General features: G+C 38.2%; 1 protein-coding gene across 5 annotated transcripts in view; it reads right to left on the bottom strand.

Annotated features, from left to right (window-relative positions):
- The window catches only part of LOC110982281 (serine/threonine-protein kinase TAO1-like), a 58,705-nt gene that overhangs the window by 27,572 nt on the left and 16,778 nt on the right, over positions 1-14,355 (bottom strand). For 3 of the 5 annotated variants that reach the window (XM_022240589.2, XM_022240592.2, XM_087140998.1), the window contains 3 exons: positions 8,120-8,399; positions 7,702-7,773; positions 5,142-5,243 (listed from right to left, as the gene is read on the bottom strand). The exons of 1 other annotated variant lie outside the window; for it this stretch is intronic. In XM_022240589.2, coding sequence (XP_022096281.1) covers positions 5,142-5,243; positions 7,702-7,773; positions 8,120-8,251 — 306 coding nt within the window. In that variant the 5' untranslated portion in view covers positions 8,252-8,399. The remainder of the gene's footprint in view (positions 1-5,141; positions 5,244-7,701; positions 7,774-8,119; positions 8,400-14,355) is intronic. One more of the 5 variants, XM_022240590.2, reaches the window with a different exon arrangement.

Below are 14,355 nucleotides of genomic sequence, written 5' to 3'. Positions count from 1 at the left end.
CTAGCAGTTTATAGCACTCGGCACACTGGTCAGTGTCATGTAACATGCTACATGGAACAAGATAACAATCGCGATTCGTGTGTATTGGAAGTCAAGCAATGTAATAATATGAAAAAAGGCCTGTTTGCATCATTGTCTCAGCTATCAGTGTTGAAAATCAACAAATCAAATCATATCATAATCAAGTCCACTGTGAGTGTACCATTATCAGATTGGAGAAAGCTTAGCAAGGTACATGTACAAGTACATTTACACCAAGCAACCATTCATACTTATGCCGATTTGTATATGATTCAGCTCAAATACATGTGCATGTATTCCCTAGGACAGCACTGCCCCAATCCTGGTCCCAAACAGAAGCCAATTTTACCAACATACATACATCTACATAGACTGGACAATGGGATTGTCAAAACTAAAGCTTTGACCTGACTTCCAAAAGCTATACACATATTGGCTAGAGTGAAAAGGGCTGATAATTTAAGGGTCCGTTACAAAATGCAAGTGTTAATATCAAAAATTGACAAGAATTCTACAACTTATTGATACGATTGTCGTACCAGGCCTTTGAGGCTTTGTCATTTTGTGAAATACAACTAGAAACAGAATCAAGACCTGCCAATGCTACATCACGCAGAACACTGCCAATTTCACTGGCTAGGAGATAATGCAAAGACTCACTGAAATGCACAGATATTGGACTTCCTTTTCATCATATACTCATGCATCTCACATGTAAGCTACACAGAATGCAGAATTTGTATTCAATTCAAAGCAATCTATCCCACTTCATCTCCTTCTCCATGATCCCTTTCTATTCAATTTCATTAATAACAAACAGTGTCTGTATTTGGGGCTTCAGTCATTTCAGCATGCATGGCAAATGTGACACTGATACCTTGCGATGAGCTCTGCCTAGATTATGTGCATACTGTTTTGCCATCAACATTTTTTATCAACTTCTCTCTATGTATCACTTTCCTGCTAAACCCATATGTAGATGTACACGCACACACACATATCGCGGTGTACTTTCTAGAAAATGGAAGTGATGTACATGTACATGTCACGCATTATTGACATTAAGTCAACCAAATAAACCAAGCTTTACAGTTTTCCCGATAATTCATTTAAATCTTGTTTTTAGAGTTGATTATTTTATATTAGAGTGTGACACAGCTTTCTTTAATGGTACAGGAAAACGTTATGATGCACTAAAGTTAATTTGTTTTTGAAAACCTCTGTACTGTGCAAAGGATTTCAGGTCTACATGTAGTTCAAATATACATTCATGACACCGGTATATGTGTCACACATATACTGTCATCATATAATAAAGGTGTGTACAATATGAAACAGGGAGCAGTTATCCAAACAAAATTCTATATCCTCGAAAACCTGTATGTAAATGCACAGTGGTACTGCGTTAATAAATCCTTGTGTACTGTTTGACAGGATGCACTCAGTGAAACCTGATAACAAACTCCATGCAACACAGGTTCTTCCTCCGCTAATGTGGTTCATGTGTAACTGCCTTGATGCATGTCACTTATGCGTACAATGCAATAAAATACATACTTGCATACATACCAGTAAATTTCTGTCTGTACATTGTACTGTGCATGAATACAAGTTGCCATGTACATGTACAGTGTACATGTTCTAAGCACTGTACTAACATGTGCCTGTTCATATTCACTGTATACATGTAATTGTACATAAACTTTTAAAAAACCATGAAACTTGAAATACACAGCGAGTGTTGACTGTCATAGCCACTGTGTTATTGTTTTCAGTTACATCCTCAAACTTTAAGCTGGGACATGTTTTTAACCAACTTTCATTTCATTTCTATGTTTTGGTGTTTTGTTATTTTCTTTTCTATTGTATTCATACCTTTCCAAGTCCTTTTACCTTGTGCACTTTCGTGGTTTCAATTCTTGCTTTTAAAGTAATGTTAGTAGTACTTTAGTGTAATGCTCATTTGGTCATTGTTATGGAGACCATGCAATACAAATTTTAATTTATTATCATTTTTTCTACAACAACATGTACTGGGTTGAGTTTCATGATGCTGATAAGCACACGATTTAATGCTAACAGATGCATACATGTACCTAGACATGTACATGTATTTCATGGTGGTCACAAGCAGAAGGCAAAGCAAAAAGCACACTGCTTACTTTGGAGGAACTTAACATAGTAACAAAACAATGGAAAATGCAATTGTTAGCACCACCACGTTGTGCTTAAGATTAGCAGATTTTCCACTATAGTAAACACAACCACATGTACAGTACACGTACTCTTCTCAACATCATGCAATGCCATGAAATTGGGCCCTGCATTGGTGCAACAACAGTTGCCACCCTGCATTATGTAAATGAACACAAACCTGCATACACGAACATGTTCTTTTTTTGGGGGGGGGGGGAAGTCAGCCAACACAAGGCCCCAAGAGGCCACTCAGGGTGAAAGCTAAAGAGTAAAGTTAAAGCAGAGAACTGAAAGCATAAGACATAAGAGGGAAGAAAGTTCTTTGTCTCACTGCTCCAGTTTCTATGTCAAACGTTACATACATTGTACATGTACTCCAAACAGTCTTTCTCTGCACAATGAATATACATGAAAACAGTTCATGTCTAACACTAAAATTCTAACCTTCTGGAATCTCACAACATTTTGACAAGTCCTTTACTACATGTAGTACACATGTATGTACATGTCCTTGTATGTCCTCCCTTATGGCTGGCATAATTTAAACCAGACGTGCCAGATTTGCTTCAGGTTATAATATAACCACAACAAGAAACTACAACCAAAACTATAAAAAGACATCAGTGTAAACATTTCAGCATTTCTCAACACATTTACATGTGACATATCAGTAGAACTGAACTGATACATGTACATGTCTATTATACAAACCAAGACAGGTACTTCTTAGTTTGACTAATCAATGCGGAAACAAGACCAGAAATGGAATGAGAAAATAAAAAGAAATCAAAATACATGATTAAACCAGTCAAGTCAAAGCCCAAGACTCTAACATCATGCCCATGATAAATTACCTTGACCTTAACTTTGGTTCTGTTCTGGACTGAGTGCATTAATGAGCAAAGACATGACTTGCAGATAAAGCCAGCAAGAATGACTTCATGCTACTGTGTAGTGTAGAGGATATCAGTGTTAACGGTGCATCTCTTCTGTGTTGCTATAACACACGATTTGGGTCATTTAGGGGCAGTCAGTGTTTCAAAATTATGTAGATACGTACCGGAATTACAAAATGGCCTGTGAGATTTCACTGATTTTTCAGTTGCAGTACGGCCTGCAAGATAATTACAAATTTGGCATGTTGCGGTTGTGTATCACCTTAGCATATTTATCATTCAAGTTACTTCTCCTTTGATGTAGTGTAAGCTCTTGATTTCTATCCATAATTTCATGCGTCCATGAAATGTGATTACATGTAAGTAATTTCCTGGTGAACAGACTTTTTAAATGGAAATTTCACATGACACATTGTTAACTTGTAAGTGCATAAAAATTCATGCACAGAAAAACTTCCCCAGTCATGTTTAAAAACTATTAATACTTGCGTGTCTCCAGAGATGTGTTCAATAACTTGCAAGAAACACAACTACTAAAATGATAAATATCTTGGGCATTAATTTACACTTTCAGTACATTTTTGCAGCTTCACTTTCAAAATAACATATATTTATACTGCTCAGCCAGCATTCTTACATGCTTATTTTGTTAGGTACAGTCGCATTGGTGCCAAGAAACTAAATCATAGGTTTTATCCATCACATGGAACCCACCCAACCGGTTTTGCAATCCAGACAATGAAAGTGAGTTCATTTTTTTTGTCTTTTAACCATGCAAGTTTCAATGAAAGTTCAATGTAAATATCAGCAGATGACAAATCACCTTCAAAGAAGAAGTTTCTCTTTTAATCCAAAGATGCGATCAGAGATTTGATTTTTGAATAGGACAGACAGCATCCGTACGGACAAAATTTCTGAATATTCTGCACAAAGTTTGCAAATTCTGAACTTCAGACATTACCCGTGACAGAATTGGACAGCTTACTGGAAGACTTCTTCAGAAATGTCAACACCTCCAACCAACTACTTAGTTTAGTTGAATTTGTTCAACTAAACACTATTTTGAAGACAAGAATCTCAGTGAAAGGCATCGTTCTGCAATAAAATATATTTCACTTACTACTGTTCCCTGAGTATTTGTATGATGTATCACTTTGGTTTAAACAAAACTGTTGCCAACTATAATGAGGTCCATGGGTTTTGTACACCTTCAGAGGCAAATGACACCCTCAGCCTTATTCTCATGTGCCATTTGCCCCCTTGGGTGAACAAAACACCATGGACCCCTTCAGAGCAGGTAACAATTTTAGAGTGTGATGTCAAAGTCTTATCACGGATCAATTTCTTTAATGGTGACCTGGGCACATCAGTCTCAGGGATTTACAGTCTCAACCAGCCAGTCTGAAAACACTACACCATGCAACTTAATGTATGGAAGGAAAGCCCTGCAGATGGCATGAGACACCGCTCTTCATCAAATGTAACCCAGATTGGTCATTCCTCGCTCCAACAAGATGGTGGAAGATACTTCATTCTTCACCATTGTAGAATCAACTGCCGGTTGACGTCAGTAAAGCGATGACTACTGAAGTCTGAAAGTGCCTACTCAAAACCCAAGTATGTCCTAATGTATGATTATGTTATTGATGTTTTTGCTTATGTTTCATTTTAATTTTTTCAGCAACAGTTTGCTTTTTGTATAAGAGAAGTTATGCTTTGTAGGCCGTCAAATAAATGCCTGGTATGTATGTGTAAGTGAAAGTTCAGTTAAAATGAAGAAAGAAATCTGTTTAACATGAACAGCAAAATGCCATGATGTCTGATTGTGCCAAAAGTTCATGGCACTTCATGGCCAACCCTCAATGTTAAGAACCATAAGAACTATACTGGTTTCTGCAAAAATGTGGTCTGAACAATTAGTTGCCCTGTTTTCCATGCGTGTTTAGAGGTAACTTTATATTAACTCAATCTGAGCAGCAGCAACACTCTACTGTCAGAACAGTGTTCATCACTGTTACACATACGCACCCATGCTGTGTGTTCTCTCAAGTAGCACCCTTTGTATTCTATCGTGTTCTTGTGTTTGACTTGCCGTAAGAACCGGACCTCTTTCACTATGTCTTGCCATTTCTACGAGAAGAAAGAAAAAAAAGGCATACAAGTATATGTACGTCACATTTATATCCATCACTTTTCATTAGGAAAGTTATCAAATATACATGGATCAGTGTGTGACACAAAGATGTAAATGCTCAATTGATGGTTTAATCCTTGCTCGGCAACCTCTCAAAGCAGCAGCCTGTGAAATTGAGAATTTCATATTTAATGCTACATGTATTTGAAACCGAGTCATTCCTGGTAGAATGGGCTAACTCCACATGTACATATATTGTGATATTCTTAGCAGACAACGTATTGACTGCATCTGCATGACAGCATTTGCCACTTCACATTTAATATACTGTACATGTACATGTGCAATATACATAATGTACATGTAGTACAATATAACATGTACACTATCTGGCAAAATGTGGTGCCATTTGGACAACTGACTCTTAAAGAACATTTTTTTTAAACATGCTCATCAACACTATCAAAAGTGTAGTTACTTCATCCAAAAATCAAAGTTTTTGGTCTGGCCAGGCATATCAAGATGTTACCATGACAACCACAGAGGGAACATAAATTCCAAATGTAATAAATTGGATGTTGATATCACACGATTCTATATTTAATGACATGTTGTAATAGATTTGGTATTTGGTACATGGAAAGTGTCACTCTGTCTGCAGTTATAAATAGATTATTTGTGGATGATGTCATGCAATAACTCCTTCCGTTGCTTGAGTCTTCAGGGGTAAAAGTTGACCATTTTTTTCAACAGAGGCAGCTCATTTGCAGGGATCAGACGGATAAACATTTCCTCTTCGTGTACAACAAGCTGTTCTTGTGACATACACACACACACAGAAGACGTGTGTAAACAAACAAAAAGTAAGTTCATTGACGTGATGATTTCAGGATACGTGATGGTCCACAAACAGAACCACCTGGAGTTTGAAACAGCTCTCATGGTTTCGATCACCTACAGCGAACTACTTTCACAGACCTGTATCAAACACTGAGTGTCCCACAGCTCTTTGCAATTACAGAACTGGGCCACATTTGGTATCGTGACTGGCTTCAACCTCAAGCCCAACCTGTCAAGGTTTCAACACCAAAATGAGTGAATAATGGTAAGGCGACCAAGTTTATTTGGAAGTTGTTTGTCCGGGTTACACATGGCACCACAACAAATAAACCAATGCATGTACAGTATATGTAGGTCACGTGCATCACTGTCTGGCTTGAATATTTCCAGTCCAGGAAAAAGTTGAACAGGCCAATTTTGTATACGCGTCTACTGTACATGCATACCGGTATGTACAATGTACCCGGCTACAACTACATGGAGAAAAGGGTTAGAAAACGTGACCAGAGTCATCGACATTAAAAAATCCTGACACCAAGATGACAATATACCAGCACCGGTACCTCAAAAACCTCTGTCACGTAGGAAATGGCAAAAGGACCTACAAGACTACAGTGTCCATGTACTAAAGGTTTATAACACACCTCTTGCTGTTTTTTACTCTGGTTGGCTAAATGTGGTCACATGGAAATCACTAATACAGGCAAATACATAACATCAATGTGTCAATGTGAACTAAATACATGTGTCAGGACCTCATATGTGCATAATTTCCAAAGTTCAGTGCTAGATCAGGCACTTTACCCAAGACATTTCTACTGGTCACAGAACCCTCCATTATAAATTCTAGAAAAGTTTTATCAATATTTGGACAGAGGTACATGTACATGAATGTTATAAAACACACATGGACTCAATCAGTAGTGCACGTCCTTGTCTTCCTTGAGCCGGTGAGTGACCAGAAGTACACGTACATGTAGGTCTTGTTTCCCTCAGCTTGGCGCCCCCTGGAATAGAACCCTCTCCTGGTCAGCTCACAGTCCCTCAGAAACACAAACATGCGCCAGTGACCTCAATGCCACTTCATACATAAATACACATATTTCTTTTTTTCAATAAAATTTTCTTCCACAGAATCTAAACATCATTCAAAAGAAAATTCTGTTTTACTTTTATGGTGCAGATGTTACTTGAAATGGAAGAAACAGGGGTATTTTCTCTATCTCTGTTTTTTAAAACTTATTCCCCAAACTTGCCGAGCTTTTCTCATCACGCAATGAAGAAAAACACACGCAGCATAATGCAGACAGTGGAGATATTGACTAATCAGTGAGGAAACAAGACAAGAAATGGAATGAGAAAATAAAACAAAATTAAAAATACAATTCAATACAATAAAATACAATAACCATTCCTCTGTTGAAGGGAGAAATTAATGCAAAACTGTCATATTTCACTTCAAAACACAATTTTATTTATTTGGTGCATAAAGACACAATGAGAACCATTCCAGATTGTGAGGGACTAGTCAAGTAATGGTTGCACTAGCTATGATGGCTAGTGGTAATTACAGTTATGGGGAAACTTTGACTCTGTACATGAAGCTAGTCTCACCTCATTGGATGATTTGCCGCTGTAAGACATCTTCTTAATAGCCACCACCTCCCCCGTCTTGGTGTTGCGGGCCTGCAAACAGAGATCACATGACAAATTTCCACCAAAATGTTGGAGAAAAAAAAAAGGCAAAAGAAAGGCTACCGGTACCGTACATCTTTTAGAAAAAAATTTAATGCACAGAATAAGGAGAGCAAGAAAAGAAAACTTTGATACATTTAATACATCAATAAGCAAGGCAAACCCAGCAGGCCCCTTCAAGCTGCTAGCAGGGCATGAAAAAGTTTACCATACAACATATTGCTAAATTCAGATTTCAACCAAACTATGCAGGAAAGTACTGGGACAATTTGCTTGCACACAAAAACTAATGATTCATGTATGTGTGTGGGCAATGAATTTGCAAAGTTTCACTCACAAAGTAAACCGCCCCAAAACTGCCATGGCCAATCTCTTGCAGGTCGGTGAAAAGTTTCTCAGGGTCTTCATCCGAGAAGAATGAGGCAACCTCCGGGTCCTTAATTTGTGATACCCTCGTTGGTAATGGCATCCTACTGCAAGAGACAGTCCTGGTTTAAGAGTACAGGGGCACTAACTTCACTGGTGTAGGGTGATGCCCACATGGGGTAGGGGGTGGGTGATACGGCTGCAGCTGTCTGACTGCTGGAGCCTTGATGCCAAATTAATACGCACACTGCCTAGAAAGAAACAAGTAAGACCAAATCAAGCAACAATGATACCATGTGGTCATACAGGTAGGAGCAATTCACAGTGCAGAGCACCACCAAAAACTTGCTTTGAAGAGGCAACTTCCAATTTCATAACTCACATCCTGCAATTCATCATTTAGCAAGTACATTCATCTTTCATTATTGCAATACATGTACCTCAAACACAAGCGTACTTCTAAAACTCTTGAATTCAAACATGTTTACTGACTAAAACTACATGTACAGTACTTCCAAAGTTCGACCAAGCACACATTCATGCACATGTAAGTAACCATAGTGCAAAGAGTAAACACAATATAACTTGCACAGTCATAGTGCAAAAGGACCATCTGCTTGCAGTGCTCCTTCAATAACAAGCAACATTCTACATTTTGCTGATTATCGTCTGGTCCTTCACTGTACCTATATTGTGACCGGTACACTTGCACTGACATTAGAGTTTGATTTTACCCTAACACCCTAGGCTCTTGCACTAAGGAGCATACTGAACTTAATATGTACCTGTACAAGCAGGTCAGTATACCAAACCTGATAAATTTCAACAGAATGAGCCTGTTGGAGTTTGAGTAATATGGTATGGATGGGTCTATGCAGTATAGGATGACTTGCACTGAACAGTACCAAACCTGACAAAATCAAGCACAGTCCTACAACTGTTACAGCAAGCCAGACACTGCAGACAACAACACCTCTTAGGTTGGGATGGAAAGGAGATTCATTGTATTAACGTATATTTTATACACGAAAGTACTAAGGCACATTTGTAGTGAGCTCTTTGATGTCTCAATGTGCATGGTATACGTACATGTGTGTAAATGTCCAAACCGAACTCAAACTGAACCTTGCAGCACTAAAAAACCTTCAAATTTAACTTGTGAACACAGATAATATACACACTGATAACAGACTTAGTTCCATGAATTAACTTGAAGAAATCAACTTGCAAAATCGATGTTTTTTTACTTGTTTGGGCAGACTGTAATAATACCATTTTTATAGACAGGTTGCCACATTTACCAGTTGCCACATTTACCGGTAGATTCCGTGTTCTTTGCACGGGCACAATGCAGCGGGAACCAGCACAGCATTGCTTTAATGCATGGAGCTTTGTGCATGTGTTTTCACCACTGCGACACCGAAACGACACCTCAAATTCACAGCTGGATGCTTGAAATGGCCCTTCAAACCTCCTCAACAAGCACTGCAGTAATATTAACGTCATTAACAGTATCAAAATCAAGCACAAAGGCACATTTGTATTCAATATAAAGCCACCATGAGGGCCCCAGTGTTTAGAGTAACCCCATCTACGGTAGTTACATGTATGTAGACCTATTGACCAAATTGGCAACATCCTTTTATTATCATTTAAACTACAATTTAAAAATAAGATGCACATTTTCATAATAAATTTCACCATATTTCTTGTACATGCAGTGATGAAGAAAAAATTATAGTCAAAGGATATTTCCAACTACATGTATTTTTGACCATTTTCCCGACAAGACCTGACAAAATTGGTTGGCACTGCCCATGACAGCTATATGTACCGGTAGTCCTACATGTATATGTATTTCCTGTTTATACATGTACATGCGCACGTACATGTACCTAGACAACTCAACAGGATCTTACTTTAAATGAAAATGTTATGTTGTTGGGGGCACTGTTCAGCATTTTAACTTTGCTTAACGTCTTCTGTTTAAATTATTATTTTGAACAACTGTCCCAGGTACCTTGCCATCCAAGTTCCTCTTGTAATGTAAGATGTCTTCAGTGATCAGTGTGGTGTTTCTGGTGATTATTTTGCATTATCGATGTTGGAGTTTTGTTTTTGTGAGTGAAAACTTGTGTGGCTAGGCATACAGTGAACCTTGTAATTGTACATATTAGTGTTTAAACATGGCAGCCACTATCATTATCAGTGTGATCGATAATCATGATTCGAAAATGCCATGATACGCATTGCGATACAAACATAAGAATCACGAAATTTGGTGCGGGGGAATCAATTATGATAAATGTACAGTACGTTGAAAATAAAGTTAGGCCTAATAAAAATTTAAAATATATAGCTTTTCATTTTTAATACTAACTTAAAATACTCTTGCAAGAAATAGTTTGGACTGGTTCAGCACCACAGACAACTTGCCGCATGTACATGTATCTAGCAATAGTACGCAAAAGTGACGGCGAGGCATGCATTGTGGATGTAACAGCGCAGCCAAACCTTCACACCAATCTCGGTGTCATGAGACATTGGATTCATATCAGACTTTATCCTTCCATTTGTTAAACCATACCAGTTTATCAGGTTTAGACAGGTTTTTTTCTTCCTTGTATACTAGGCCTATGTACATATAAGTGCCAATTTTTCCGTTTTTTCCTTTTTCTACCAATGTGTCGTGACGGCCAGGTCAAACTTTACACATCCTCGTTCGGACGTCGAACAGTATTGGAGCTCCGTAATGCACGCGACTGAATGCACATGTACACATACATGTACAGTACATGTACATGCGTGCAATGATACATGTACGTATCTGTGTGGCTGGGCTCAAAGCACAAGCTTTGTGTTTAAACAGCATTCTGGGACCATTCGGTCATTGTGTTGTGACTGCCTGCCAATGAAGCATCAATATTCATTCATGAGTTAGTGGGACTCATTACAGCCGTTCGTGTGTGAGAAGACGTAGTGACTAACAATCTCCACTATAACTTGTGATAGCACACATTGCAGTGTGAATTTACGGCTTGAAATAAGGTTAGTACATTTTCGCTTTCGCCGATAGAGGGTTTCGTGACAACTGGCACGGGGCACTAAGTTATTGTATTATGCATCATTGTGCGGGATTTAAGTTTTGTATGGGCTTTCAAACAATTTTTAGGCATTACCTTTTTGAAATGTCATAGCAACACAAATGTATAATTGTCTGAAGAGGCTCTGACTTAGATACGATCTTTGACAAGACCATTCCTCAAGTGACAAATCCACAGAAAAAACAGTGGATGGACTCACTGCAGACAATCCAAATCACTTTTTAAGTTAAAAAAAATCCCCACCCCAAAAGTTTTGGCCAAGAAACTTTAGAAGAAAAAAACATACTACCCACCTACCCAACCTATTTTTGCTTCAATGTGATAGGAAGCACAGCTATTATTTTGTTTGACCTAATGTCAATAAACCAGAAACATTTAGAGAAATAAATGCAGTTTTATGTTTAATTTTGAGAATCACCTTGCAGAAACTTTTTGTCCTCGTCACCTATAAGCTCACCATTGGTAAGCTTCTATTGGTAAGTTACCATTGGTAAGCTACTATTGGTAAGTTACCATTGGTAAGTTACCATTGGTAAGTTACCATTGGTAAGTTACCATTGGTAAGTTACCATTGGTAGGTTACTATTGTCAAGTTACCATTGGTAAGTTACCATTGGTAAGTTACCATTGGTAGGTTACCATTGGTAGGTTACCATTGGTAGGTTACCATTGGTAGGTTACCATTGGTAAGTTACCATTGGTAGGTTACCATTGGTAAGTTACTTTTGGCAAATTACTATTGGTAAGTTACCAAGTGAATTGTTTTAAATTGGCTTTTTGTATTATTGGTTTCTTTGTTGTTACGATATGTACAGTATCGTGATATTTATCGCGACCCAAGTATCTCAATATGTATTGTATCAGGAGAAAGTGGTACCGTTACACCCCTAGTGATGCTTTCTCGTCTTCTGGTGTGTTGAGGGTTTCTGATGTCTCCTTGCCACTCATATGAGTCATTGTATATATTGATAGCATTTTAACCACAACGCTGAACCATAGTTACCACCTGGGAAAGACAACATTTCAAAGGGCCATATTTATTCATCCAAACATCAACCCCCCCAATGCACCTTTGTCCTATGGGCTACAACCATACCAGCCTGTCTGTAATGAAATAGTCAAAACATGAATGTACTCAGTCTTGATGTGCCTGGCAATGACCCACCCAAAGACGTAGATGTAACTGTTTACATGGCGAAAAAAAGGAGAAAGGTAGTGAAGTCACTGTGCCCAAACAACACCTCGCATTATCAAAGAAAATCTGATCATTTTGAAATTACACTGTGGCTTTCAAGTTTAAGATGGACAGTTTGTGACCAGTTCACACAAGAGGGCATGTAAACACAATGTGGCAATCAACAGTTATGAAACGGACCGATAATGTTGCTTTCAGTGGATGTACATGTACATGTAGCGGTACAGTGCCAATACAATGTACATGTACCACATCTGATTTTCCTGATGCTGCAGTACACATTACAGGCAACATCCACAAAACATGGGGAGATGAGTACATACATGTACATGTATTATTTAAAGACGGCCAGACCTCAGAGTGCTGCAAAATATGATGTTACAGTGAGAAATATCCTACAAATACCGAACATGTACAGAGTGTACGAGAACATGTACGAGTCTCAGTAGTCAGTACATGTGTATTTATGGTATTTGGCTTTAGTTTAGAAGTTGGCCTGTACTGACTGTATTCATTCAAAATCATATTTCTCAGACAAAAATAATACCGCCAGCAAGTGGTAATCAGCTGAAGACACACCTACATAAATAGTATAAATAGTATATGTGCATGTACACTCAACAATGAACTATGAAATTTGTAAATTCATTCAGCCAACAGAGGCACTAAACTCCACTGTAAGCCAATGTCATTATTTGTTTGACTTTTTTTGCCCGCCCCCAGGCTGAGACCAGCCAAGAAAAACCTCCATGATAATAGGCCAGACACGCCAATAGCTGATGCATTGTGGTCAGGGTGCTAAACCCCTTATTTGTATTGGTTCAGGTTATGGGCTGTGCTCTTGCTGCTGAGAACTACAGCTGGCCCCATTTCTTTCAATGGTTATCCAACAAAGGACTGCTGGGAGGGGGGGCCTTGAGGAACTCCTGAAAAAGTGGCATATACATGTAAACAACAGGGACAGTGAAAGCCAGCCCACAAATGGGAACACTATGTTAAATATTCTGTTGTGCATTTACCATGTGATAATCATTAATCCAGTACTATTACCAAGTAACAATGAAAACCTGCTATGCAGTTTGGTCAACATGACCTTTTAATCAAATGCTACAGGCTGCCGACATTGCAGGATACTTTACCCATTGGACAGGTAGACAGAGCCCAGTCACTGATTACTGATTTTGTAGCATCAAAACCAATACAATCTACGAATCATTCCCAAATTTTTGTTAAAAAATAAAAACAAAGCAAGCTCATATTCCTTGAGTTCCTGGTACTGGTATGTAAACATGTACCAGTACGTATGACATGTACACATACACGTATTACATGCTGTACATAACTTGAGACAATGCATTGTCATTTAAAAATACAATGCAATAAACATATATGTACATGTACCGGTTTGTCTAACAAAACAGTTTGTTCATACTCACTCGTGTTACTTTGTCGGTCCTGTAATGTGTTGCAGTCTCGTAAATGTACGAGGTCGTGACCATGTGGTCCAGTAATTATTTCATGAAATTCAAACCCTGCATACATGTCTACATGTACATTTGCCCATGTGTACACGTACATATGCCCATGTGTACATGTACCTTGAATGCATTTTCCATGCATGTTTTTACCTTTTTAATGCATACTATAGGCAATACTTCTACCAGAATGGACATTATGAGTACAAGTTTGTGATCACAATACCTCTGATAGTTTGCTTTTTTTCATAAAAGCAAACATTTCTAGCCAACACCACAATACATCATTGAAATTAACCAATTCATAGCACTATAAGCTGCCTGAAAAAAAGACTGCTTGAATGCCCTTGCACACAGGAAACACACAATGAAATGTACAATGTACTTTCATTTATCCATGCATATGCTTTGGTTCAGTGTGTTCTCCCACGCT

This window comes from Acanthaster planci, linkage group LG09 (genome assembly GCF_054643075.1).
Source record: "Acanthaster planci isolate LZ-2023a linkage group LG09, COTS_SCS, whole genome shotgun sequence".
In the NCBI taxonomy this organism is placed as follows: Eukaryota; Metazoa; Echinodermata; class Asteroidea; order Valvatida; family Acanthasteridae; genus Acanthaster; species Acanthaster planci.
This window is presented reverse-complemented; position numbering and strand designations above follow the sequence as displayed.